We start from the raw sequence: 12,729 nt of genomic DNA, 5'->3' as shown, positions 1-12,729 counted from the left end.
GAAAATGTATTGTTGTTCACTTTTATCTGAGTGTCAACGGGTGTTAACGCTTTTATTGGCGAAAAACTTCCTGAAAGTTAAGTATGTTAAGTTGTTGCAATAATAACTATAATGCATAGATAACTGCTTGTATCTTAAAGAATGACTGAATAACAAAGGTATTGGTATTTAATTCAAATTTTATCACATAAATTCACTTACATTTATAATTTAAAATTAAGGATTTTTTTTTTTTCCCATTCATGCCATGCGTCTTCCTGTATTGTTCTGTGGTCCAAAGATGTAGGTTCGGTCAAACTGCGCATGCGCTAAGCACGGGAACACCCCCCTCCTGCCAGCTCAGCTGACAACAGCAGCAGCCAAATGATGATGGCAGACTCTGGAAGTACCGAAGAAGTAGCTGTGATCGGCAACACCGATATAACATCTGCGGAATCCGAAAACAACATTATAAACACGGTTGTACCTTTTTCCGTTTCCTTTGTGATACATAAAAATGTTTTTTGAAAGCCAGCTCTCACGAGTGAAAACTTTCCCTAACAGGCCTGACGTAATGTACATGTTAGCTGTGAGTTAGGTGGAGTTAGTGTCACAGTGAGACTCGGAGATTTACCTCTCACTTTTTATTTTTGTCACAAACTGGGAACGTAAAACAAAGGCTTGGTGTAACTTCTCTCATTGCAAGTGAACAGGAAAGTTTCTGAGTTAGCTAAAGTTGCTTTTGCTCGCAGTTTGAAGCTACTATGTAAACTTTACTGCTGACGTTAGCTTGTTGGCTAGCAGCTCCAAACAGAAAGTCCTAAGTTTGCTGTGTTTTAATGAAACGTTATTTCCAAGTGTGCTGCAAGTGCAGTCTCTTGTTCTGAATTTACAGACAGGAAAACCTCTTTATTAAATAAAGTATAAAATAAAGTATTCTCTATTTCTCTATTTCTATTTCTATTCAGTTGTAAAAGCTTTGATGTTGGGAGGAGTACCTTGTCTTGTGACCTGCACACGCTTGCCTCAAACCAGCGTTAAGAAGCAGTGTGACTGATCAATAGTAAACCTGTTATCAGTCCTCCTGTGGTTAGCTGTTTTTCTTTAATCTGCTTGTTCTGAATGAAAAAGATCAGTTTGTTTTTCCATCAAGGACTTTTTTGTGCCATGGATTCCACACTGTTTTGCATGCACCTGTCTAAACACCTGATTTTTTTCATGCCTCTTCACAAAGACAGCTTCTAATTAACCTTTTGTTGTTTTCCCTGTCTTCGTAGATGGTTGAAAGAGGGACAGCTCTGTTGAGGAAAATGGAGATTAATGTTGCCGAGGCAGAGAAGAGGACAGGAAAGAACACGGTTAACATGCAGGAAACCTACACAGTCTATCTCATAGAAACACGGTGCGTCATTGTGGGTGTATGGTTTTCTTTACACACTAATGAACCTCAATGTTTACATTTGGTTATTTTGGATGTGCTGTTACTTTTTATCTCAGCAACATTTGATGCATTTCTTAAATAAAATTATGCCTCTACTTTTCACTCGGCACTTGAGTAAATGGTACAGAATGCCCATTGAGGAGATCAAAACATGCTTAAGCCCCAGATTCTCCAAACTCCAGAGAAGTCACAAGAATTGTTGTCTTTGGAAAAAATTGCCAGTGGTGTCTGAAAAGTCACTAAATGTAGCAACAAAGTCTCTAAGTTGGCAACACTCATTCGTGGTTTTGTCCTTCACTTTTTTAACGCCATCATCAGAGCTCACTCTGAATCTAAAGTGCTCCCAGTTAGCAGAACAACACAACGCCACAGGTACACCCTATAACTCTGTCGTCTCCGCTTGTCATGTACACCGTACACACGTTGTATTCTTTTACCTCGAGATGCGCGTGTGTATGATTGGAGCTACATACTCGCTTCAGTCTGAGTAGTAAAATGAAGAAAAAAGAAAAACACGAACAAAGCACATGTGCCTCCAACCATGTGAGAAAAACCTAACAGTTAGGATTTGTTCCATTAACCGTTCCATCCCTAATTCATGAAGATAAAATCTACAAGTTAGAAGTGATAATTTTTCATAATTCTGTGTCTGAAGTTGCCGTAATTACAAACAGTTGCCTAAAATCCTTCATCACTCTATGTAAACACCTAAAGAAAGAAGATTAACAGAGTTTGTCTCTCTGCAGTCCGGCTGAGACTGTCCCAGAAGGGGGTACTCCTGCAGCACCCGACACTCTGTGGAGACGTTACAGTGAGTTTGAGCTGCTCAGAACATTCCTCCTTGTAACCTACCCTTACATCATCATCCCTCCACTACCAGAGAAAAGGGTGAGTCATTCAAACGTTGAAAAGCAAGAGGAGGAAAAACAACATCTGCAGTTTTTTCACTCTTTGGCTTTTGTCTCTTGTAGGCAGAGTTTGTCTGGCACAAGCTGTCAGCAGACAACCTGGACCCAGACTTTGTTGAGCGGCGGAGAGTTGGTCTGGAAAACTTCTTGCTGCGAGTTGCATCACATCCTGTCCTCTCCAATGACAAGATCTTCTTCCTCTTTCTGACAGAGGTTGGCAGTCAAAGCTTGTTACACAGAAGTTATGGATGAAGTCCACCACATTACCTTTGCAGGCAGACACTCTATTTCACACTCATACTCTCTGTAGCATGTCATCGCAAGTACAACAAGAGGCTGCTCTGGTTTGTGGAAATAGATTAAGACAGGGGAATAATTAAAAGCAAAGTGAAAATGTGACTCTTTTCCATTTATAATGATAATTATAATAACCTTATTTATGAAATGCCTCATTTTATAAATATGACTCACAGCTTTGATTCTTAAAGTGCTTAAACAAACAAGTAAAATTCCAAACACAGAAAAATCCTAGGAAAGAAAAATGAACAGTCCAAGCTCCCAATCAAGGGACACCAACCCAATATTTTGTCTTCTCCCCATAGCCTCCAGCAAAGAGCTCAACTCAGCGCAGCCTGTTGTGTTGTCATATTGTCGCCTCGATTTCCCTCTTTGACACAGTGTGGTCATAACCTTGTCTGTCTTGTGACTCTCATCTGTCAATCATCTCTCCTCAGGAGAAGGGATGGAGGGAGGCAGTTCTGGAGACAGGTTTCCAAGACAAGGTGAACAGTGAATGTGCTTTTCTTCCTTTGTAATTTCAGTGTGACAGTGTAGTGTCTCTAACTTTTTTTTGAGAAACATTCAAATTCCCCTTGCTGTCTTGCCTTAATGTTACATTGGTTGTAAAGTAACACTTTTGGTATTTCAGTCTCTGAGCTTTTTCATGATATGCAAATTTAACCATATTAGAAGCACACCTCTGTAGAGTCTGTTGTTTGCTAGATGCAAATACAAACCAATTTTTCGTCATTTTTCCTGCCAGGTGGACTCCAGGCTAAAGTCTCTGAATGCCATGTTCAGAGTCAAAAACCCAGACAAGTAAGCATAAACAAAACCAGAGATTATAATAAATGGTTTGTTTGTTGTTGGTTTTGATGAAGCATCAAACAATAGTTTTATGGAGGCAGCTTCATCTAAATCAGTGATTCTGTTGGTAAATGAGGAAGTGAGATGCTGAGGTATAATGTTTTACATTGTGTTGTGTTCTCCAGGCGGTTTACAGCACTGAAACAGTACAGTGACGAACTGAACACAGTCATTGCTCAGTTACTGAGGGTGCGGGCGGTAAGTTCAGCAAAGTGAAATAAACATAAATGCAGAAATAAATGTTAATCTGTCAGCTTATGTTTGATTATTACAAATATGATTTTCCTAATTCTAGAGGGTAGCTGATCGACTGTATGGAGTTTACAAAGTTCATGGCAACTATGGCAGAGTCTTCAGGTGAGATATTACCATATTACCTGTTCTACATTTATGAAACTATAGCTGTGGTTAGACTGGGGTGCTGGAACACTTAATAACAAACCATCAAGTAGAAGACAGTACATGTGCTCTCATCAGCCTTCTTTGATTTGGAAACATTAAACTGTTAAATATTTACATAGACTTATTTTTAGCACCTTATATTACTTTCTGTTTCTAATTACAACTTGCATTCAGTAATTAGGCATCAGTTGATTCATTAAGTACAGGAGATGCCTTATTTTTTCAGGGTTGATAGGAAAAAATACATTACTAAGCTAATAATGCTTCAGTGATCCTCTCTGTGTTTCCAGTGAGTGGAGTGCGATAGAAAAAGAGATGGGTGATGGATTACAGAGTGCAGGCCACCACATGGACACGTACGTAAACACCAAACCTTTACGTAACACTCACTGCAAACTAGTTCTTCAATGTAGGAGAGGATCATCATTAAACTGTGAACTTACACATAACGAACCATGTTTCATTTTTTAATTCTGCATGTTTACAGGTACGCTGCATCAATAGATGACATTTTGGAGGAGGAAGAGCATTATGCAGACCAACTGAAAGAGTACTTTTTCTACACAGATGCTGTCAGGTCAGTGGTTGTACTAGTTTTAAAGGATGAAAATGTGTTACCTATAAAAGGGACTGTGAGGACTATCAGTTTGAAGTGAGGTGCAGCGACACCTTTGGTCAGAATTGCACGCACACTGTCATGAAGACATGACTCTTAACAAGGCGTGTGTTTGTTTTGAAAAATCAATGGAGTTTGGGATTTTTTTCAAACCTTTCTTTTCTTTCTTCAAGACAACTTTTTACCAGATACAACGCAACAAGATAAGGTATTTATCAACAGTTACATAGAGCTGTTGTTTGAAATATGACAACAAGCAAACTCTGTAAGTTTGTACGGTAGTTTAGTAGCCGGCTATATTTAGCATTACTGACAACACATAACATAACATTAGCAAATCCTTATTATGTCTTATCAGTGCTCATCTGCCAAGCAGAGGTAATGTGACCTCAATCTTCATTTTATTGATAGACTCTCAAGTTTTAACAGCAGAGTTGGGTATATAACTACAAGTAACGAACGTTACAAGTAGTTAAATTACTTTTGATAGTAACGAGTAGTGTAACGGCACTACTCCTAGATTAGTAGTTAAACTAGAGTTACAAATGAAACGCCACGATCGTTACCTTTACAATAACTGCAAATAGAGCAACCAAAATATTACTATTTAAGCGGAGTTCTTTTTATTACCACCAGTAGATTGAACGGTGGCCATACGAGTAACTACTCGCTACCTCTTCCGGGTAAGGGCTGATGGAACTGTCACAGTAAAATTGGTTGCCTTATATAAATCTGTGCCCCACTGACAACACTGCACTCCCTCCTACTGTAAATGCCCCTTTTAAAGGATAATTTCAGTTTATACAGCTTTTACATTGTTTATAGCATGAAGTAGAACAAAATACTCACCCAGAAGGCTTTCCTGATCCAAGCAGTGCTTTGGGAGATATTTAGATCCAAAATCGTGCAGCGGACGTCCGTATAATGGGATCCATCGGGGGCATAGACAGCGCCGCTCCTAAAACTGCATTAATCGTCCAAAAACTCGTGTTTTTCACCAATATTCCATCATGGTCCGCTCCAAGTTAGTGCTCTGTTGCAGTAGTGTCACTCCAGACAGCGCTGTTTGGCTGTAATGACCTCTGTGTTCAATTCTGTTGAACAGACAACAAACAGTTTAACCCCTGTTTTAGCCTTTAGCTCGGGCTCTATCACTCTCCCCTTTAGCTTTTCTTTAGCTCGTCTGTCTTTTTCAGTCAGACGGGCCAGCTCCAGTGTCTACCTTCACTACAATATAAGTCCAGCAAATCACTTTCAGCAGAGAAAAACACAAATCTTTATTCTCACTATTTAACTTTTTCAGCCAACTAGTTTCTGTCTAAGAGGCTTCAACCTGGCCTAAATCAGTTCTGACCTGTCCGTACCGATCAGGAATCTAAGAAATATTATTTGGAAATAACCTGTTTTGGCGCTGATTATCTAATTTCGAGTTGTGGATTGTGATCCCAGTAGAGCTGGGACAAGATGCTATTCTCGTGATTTGCTTCTATGACAATTTTCTTCGATATTTACGATTTTTGCGAGTTTTAGCTTTCTTTTTTTTACACCAGACCATGTAAAAAAGCTAAATGATGATAATGTCTACAGACTATATCAGGAGCCATATTTTCCCCATAAAATTCACATCGTGGGAGTCAGAGAAAAACATTTCACCCTCTGCTGGAGAAAAGTGGAAACTTTTTCCAATCCATTTTATAAACAAATACTGAAATAAAGAATTTGAATTAAAAAAATCTATTTTTTGACAAAGAATTATTTTTTGATATTGTCAAACAAAAAAAAATCACAGTAATTTGATTTTTGTTTTGTTTTTTCCCCACTCCTAATGACTAGGCATATATCTAGAGGTTAAATTTTTTCAAGACAACTTAGAAACACACAGCCCCTTTAAGCTGAACAGTAAGAGTTTAATCAGTAATCAGAATTGATTGCTCCTCGATGCTCATTTTGATATGAGCGTCTAATGTCGGCACACCTAATCAGAACTTATTTTGTAGTAGTCTTAATTATGGCTGGAATCAACACTAAAGTGTTTTACATAAGTGATATAAATCTTCCACAGTGTTCCTCATTGAAATTTGTGTAAACTGAAAAACTAGGCTCAAATTAACTTAGGCTTTGGGGGATATGGTCCTTAATTAATTCAGAACTGGAGAGATAAGTAAAGTAATAAATTCTTGTGAGAAGAAAATTAATTCTGATTAGCTGATAATTAAGTCATTTTCAAAAGAGAAATTATTTGTTACCTCCAGATTAGAGAAAATATTTTAATAGTGCCACTCTGTGCTGAAGATACAAAGCTTCTACAAAGCAGCACTTTACGTTTATATATCAATCTTTGAATTAAGTGCCCCAACCATAGAATCGTGCTTTTTTTGTTTTTCTTCTTGTAAGTTAGCTAGGCAGGGTTAAATGAATGGTGACACAAATAAAATTTGCGTCAGCATTAACTTGGCATCAGTGAACTCTATTCAAAACAGAGCAGCACGCAGCAGAATAATGCAAATACTATTCGGCAGATGCAAATCTATAGCTCACAGAGGAGCACGGAGTGTAGAGCTGTGACAAGCCCCACTCTCACGACTTTTAACCTGGAGGGAGATCAGCAGTGTCATGTGCTGTTTCAGGTTTTCTCTTTGTTGCAACATTTGTATCAGGACGTAACAACACACAGCCCTGAGTTTAACATTCAATCAGTTTTCTAAACTTTTGTCCATGTTTGTGTTTGTGTGATTGTAGGTCTGTATGCAAGAAAAATGAGATGATCCAGTACGAGCTGGAAATGGCCGTCCAGGATCTTGCACAAAAGAAACAACAGAAAGAGGAGCTGGCTACAGGGGTAACACACCAGCGCTATTTCTCTCTGTCATTTCCACCAGCTTCTTCTGTCTTATTTCCTTTTGCACAGCTTGCACAAATAGTGATATGCTCATATACCCATAGCTCAAAGTTAGCACCTGCCACTTCCCAAATGCTGGTATGAATTTTAAATTGGTAAATAAAACAAGTGGGATAAGGCACCATCGGCAGGTCCTTTCTTTTGCTGAGTGCACCAAGCAATATTTGAAGATTTTACACCATCACAGGTCCCACAAAGTTCTAGACATGTTACCAATCATAAGTCTGGTCTCCATAAAAACATGATTGTGTCAGGGGAAGAGGGGTACAGAATGAAAACTAACCGCCCTTTTCTGCACTCACCGCACTGTACATGCACTACAGGTGTAGGCACTCAAAGTAAATAATTATTCTCCTGTTAGCAATCAGTGTGCCTACAAAGTTTACTGAGCACAAACTCAATCAGGATTACACTGTCACAAAATCTGTCACTTCATTTAGTGTTTTCCGGGATGACTATGACTACAGCAGCCTCACAGGCATAGTTACATATTACAGTCATGTGACACAGACTCTAACGTGAGGGGCAGCACGACAGCTTTATGGTGGATTAATCACTACAACAAGAAAATAGCATGGAAGAGGTAAAACAGAGCACAAAAAATAATTTGTTTCTCTTCACAGTAAATATACAAGACCTCTAAAAACTCAGCATGATATAGAGGGATTATTTGTTTATCAACAATGCCAGATGCGCGCAACTTGGGTGCAGAAGCACTGCGGAGTACAATAGTTTGTCAACTGACGTGGAGCAGTTACCCACCAAACAAAGGATTTTTAAACTAAATATCAGCACTCATACGGATGGTAAACGGCTCCCAGGTTTGTGAAATAGCAGTGAGTGGACAGAAGAGATCATCAAGTGGACAGACATTTTTAGCGGAGAAATCTGGCACAACTGTTACACAATGCTAATAACTGCATTATCTGTGGACACTTGCCAGACTGTGACAAATCAGGAAGTAAACACCTGTCAATAAATCAGAAACCCTCCCAAACCAATAAAGCACACAGACTGCCAAGTCTGAGACCTGGTTCATGATAAAAGAACCAGAAAACTACGTCCAGAGAACTGCACCAAATCAGATAAAGACAGCACATTTAATTATTTACCCACAGACATTGCTGGTGTTTCAGTGTAAAGTGTGACCCTGTTAACTGGTGACTCTCGGCCATTAATCACTGATACTGTCGGCTGAGAGTCACCAGTTAGCATGGTCGCTATTAACTCCAAAACACTGGTTGCTTTGTGACGGTCAAAAGCTGACAGACATTGCCTCTGTTGTATAGTATTATTTCTGAAAACTGACCACAGAACAACCGTACATTTTGATGCTGATAACAGGTTGAATTTAGTGTTTAAAAAACGGTGTGGAATGGAGCTAAACACTGCTTCTGCGGTCAAGATGCTTGCTCATCTTTATGATGACGTAGACTGATAATCCCTCTATAACAAAACCTTCCTTTTTGACTAACTGAGATGATGTGAAAAGCACAAAATTCCACATGAAACTAAAGTAAAGTGTCTACATCAAGAAACAAGTTTACATGTAAAAAAAAATCTGAGGATGGCATTTTCGCTCTGTGTTTTGCACCGGAGTGAAGTCACTAAAAGAAGAGTTTAGCAGGTATATGTTTTGGTTAATTGTTAGAATTCTGCATTCAATAAAATTCTCATCACATTTAAATGTGTACTTTAAAACCTGTTTTCATTGTCTGACTCTAATTTTTGTGTGTTTTTCCATGCAGACTGTGCGCATCTTTTCGCTAAAAGGGATGACCAGCAAGCTTTTTGGCCAGGAAAGCCCCGAGCAGAGGGAGAGCAGGCTGGCAGCTTTGGATCAGAGCATCCAGGAAGGAGAGCAGATAGTCATGGAGAAACACAACGAGTGCAAGTGAGCTCAGCACCACTCACCTTCCTCTGATTAGAGTGTCTTTGAACTGTCTCCCACTCACTGTCTAGGTTGCTGACATGTCTGTACACTCACTGTTCTCCTTTGTTTGGAAAAACAGGTGTTAGTTTTTCTTTTCAAGGCATCTTTTTTCTTTAATTTGGATAACAACTGATGTTAAAAAAAGTAAACAGCATGAATTATTAAAACTTACAATAAACTCATGCAGTGGTTCAGACAAAAAGTTGTGGACAGTGTTAGGATCATTTAGCATGTGTACCCAGAGTCATTACAGGGCGATATACAGTGACTTGTAACAGAAAAAAAACACATAAATAAAGAGAAGAAGTAATTAGAGCATAAATCAACAAAGCCTCTATCCTTCGTTGTTTTCTCACACACTTCTCCTCCTCTACTCTTCTTCCCATGCCGTCTCTTCCCCACAGAATGACTCACAGCAGCATGTGTCTTTGTTTGTCTTTGTGCCTTCAGAGAGTTCGTGCGAACAGCCTGGAAAGACATTGAACGTTTCAAGGAGCAGAAGGACAATGATTTGCGAGAAGCACTAATCAGCTATGCCATTATGCAGATCAGCATGTGTAAGAAGGTATGGGCGTCTGTATGTTTGTTTTTCTTTCCCCCGCCCTGCTTCAGAACGCCAGGCGTTATCAGCAGTCAGGAGCTCTCCATCTGTTTTCTCAGAAATTGTTTGGTTTGCCTTGTCTTCCTTTCTCGAAATCACTCTTGTTCTCTTTCACTTCCTCTATCTCAGGGAATCCAGGTGTGGTCCAATGCCAAGGAGTGTTTCAGCAAAATGTAAGCCACTAGGCCACTAAGCCAGCCAGTCACTCAGTCACTCTCCTGCACCAAAGCAACAGACAGGTTGTTCAGAGTGGGACCTGCAGCCTTATGGAGACAGCAGTGGGATCCCATACACTGCCTTTGGCATGTCCATTCACAGAATCCAAGTGACTTTGACGGATTCTTTGCCCTTTATTTCACTTAAGTTTCCACAGAATTGTCCTTTATTGTAGCTATGCCTTAAATCTCCCATCCTTTAATAATCAGTTCCAGTTCTGTTCATTTGACATTCACCGTGTAGATTATCAAACTTTCTAAATTATTCTTTGCTGCTAAGGCGACAGCTTTTCCACAAGGTAAATCCTGCATCAAGAATTCATCACACTTGCACAGAGGAAATAGCTGTGCAGTTTATTCCAGCTGTTTTCCTAATTTGATTTATTTCTTATCCTGAAAAATGGAAAACATCAGAAGCTGAGAAGATTAAGCAAATGGATTGCGCATAAACTACAAATAGTTGTTCAGTAAATGCAGGATTATGGACATTGCACCATCTGTAAACTTCTTTGTCTAATCGTAAACTTGAAAACAGCAAATTGACAGTGACACTCAAGATTTCAACTTTTACGTCGATGGTTAGCCTATCACCAAAATCTCCAACTGACCATGCACAAGACACGTTGTATACCGTGTCCCCAGGCCTCCTGAATGTAGCAGAGCTTTCACAGTGAGATAAAAGGGAATCGTTCAAAGAGCTGTTGCCGGGAACCAGCTTCGGAAGTTCGTTTCCACTTCTGCTTACTCTCAGCCACAATCAACACCAGGGGCTGCAAATGGAGCTGAAGCTATCGTCAGCTGACAACAATCACTTCTTCACTGAGCCCTCCCTCTTTGGGAATGTTGTTTAATAGAAACATCAGCTGATTAATTGGACAAAAATAATCAGAAAGAGTGCCAGGGGAAGACGTGCTGCACACAAAGAAGCCACTCAGCATCACTTTTCTGATTTTTGTGACATTATTTTTCTGTAAGTGCGAGTCAGTTTCTATGCTGTTTATGCTCTGTAGCCAACCAAAGAACTTCTGATCAGGTACTTTTATGGTACAAATACTGGGAGAGGGGGAAGCAGTGAGGGGGATACAGTTATAGTCTTTACCTCTTCAAAGGAGTCCAGAAACTTCTAGCTTCTACAAACTGACTGATCTGCAAAGAGGAACTGTAAGAGTTAATATCAAAAAACAAAAACATCATAAATAGTTTACTGTTTTGTTGTACTGCCGGGCCATTTTGACATAGAGATAAAACTTTGTTTAGTACAAGAGGACTGGAATGTCAACCCACAATCAATTAGTGTCTCAGGTTATTATGAATGAAAATGACCAAAACTTGAAAATTTATAATGAAAGAATGTGTTCGATCCCTTACTGATATTCCCATAATAAGGATAAATTGGTGCAAAAACAATGTGAAATATTGAAATCGCCTCCCCAAAAAATAACCTCACCTTTCCGAAACAAACTAAAGATTATCTAGGAAAGTAAAAATCAAAGCTTGCTGTTTGTTTTCATTTTATATAAATGAGAATTGAGATTGTTGTTTTTTATGTTTATGTAATCATTTAATGAAGACACTAATAAAGATTTTCTTTTTTAACACTGTTTTTGATTTTGTTCCTAATGTAAAACATTTGATATTAAACGTCAGGACATGTGACAATGCAGGCCTCACACCGCGCGTGCAGATCACCCTGCAGGCTGCCTGATGACTCATTTGTGTATGATAAGTTACTCAGCATTTTGTTCTTCTTGGCGTGGAGAAGATGAAAGACTTTTAATGAACCCTTTTTGAAATGTCAGGCTGGTGTAAATCATCTGTGTCAAAGTAACACAGCCTGGCCCCTATGCAAGGCTTGTTTTTTTCCACGATACCTGTGGTGACGGTGGATGGAAATCAGATGGGTGGATCTGTGTTTGCAGTCATGGGACGGTGTTGTGCTGATGCATGTTCAAGTCTTGAGTACATGAGTCATCAAAAACACAGAAACCACTTTATGAAGTTTATTATAATGGCATATAATCAATGTGATGCTTGAGTATGGTTGTTATAGATAATGTATAAGGGAGAAAATGGCAACAAAAGGCTGGTCTGTGAAGTTATTAAAATATGTAATATGCTGATGATATCCTGATATATTGTAAACTGCAAACAGTTTTTGTGCTTGAGACCTTTGATGAGCTACTGAATTTTTCAAGTTATGGCGAAACTGCGCCACCTGCCGGTTCAACCTAGGTACAACATTTCAATTTGGCATTGAAGTGGCTCTCCTCAAAGTGGTCAAGAGAAGAAGAGCCTGAGGAAAGGAAAACTAAATATTCCTCCTTTTCCTTTTTTTTTTGTGAGTCGATCCACTGCTCAGTTTGCATGAGGTCATGCGTGGTTTTCTCAAATGGAAACCTAACATTAATTCAACATTAAAATCAGGCCTGTGCCTTAATTTTCCCTTAATCCAGCAATTCAGTGTACTTCTCATAAAGTTGATGTTTGAGTGAATCCAAGTAAATCACGGGCTAATTAGGCCAAAAGAGAGCAGTAAAGCCTGCTTAACTGTAGGAAAACGTACAAGTCTGTATGGAAATGATATCCAAG

At 39.2% G+C, this 12,729-nt stretch overlaps 1 protein-coding gene across 2 annotated transcripts; it reads left to right on the top strand.

Moving 5' to 3' along the window:
* Positions 1-293: 293 nt before the first annotated feature.
* Positions 294-11,723, top strand: LOC141808894 (sorting nexin-4-like). 2 transcript variants are annotated; one of them, XM_074695667.1, is made up of 15 exons: positions 294-459; positions 1,257-1,381; positions 2,167-2,308; positions 2,392-2,541; positions 3,063-3,110; positions 3,371-3,426; positions 3,600-3,672; positions 3,770-3,831; positions 4,167-4,232; positions 4,364-4,453; positions 7,232-7,331; positions 9,140-9,285; positions 9,775-9,889; positions 10,055-10,098; positions 10,783-11,723. In XM_074695667.1, the coding sequence occupies exons 1-15, from the start codon at positions 364-366 to the stop codon at positions 10,817-10,819; spliced, it is 1,350 nt and encodes a 449-aa protein (XP_074551768.1). In that variant the 5' UTR covers positions 294-363; the 3' UTR covers positions 10,820-11,723. The 2 variants fall into 2 exon arrangements, with proteins under 2 accessions (XP_074551768.1, XP_074551769.1); XM_074695668.1 differs by having other exon boundaries at positions 295-459; positions 10,055-11,723.
* Positions 11,724-12,729: the final 1,006 nt, after the last annotated feature.

The sequence above is a fragment of the Halichoeres trimaculatus genome, unplaced genomic scaffold (assembly GCF_033239565.1).
Source record: "Halichoeres trimaculatus isolate MK-OKI-2021-1 unplaced genomic scaffold, fHalTri1.1 fHalTri1_scaffold_19, whole genome shotgun sequence".
Lineage (NCBI taxonomy): Eukaryota > Metazoa > Chordata > Actinopteri > Labriformes > Labridae > Halichoeres > Halichoeres trimaculatus.
Note: the sequence above shows the minus strand (reverse complement) of the source record. Positions and strands in the feature narration are given on the sequence as shown.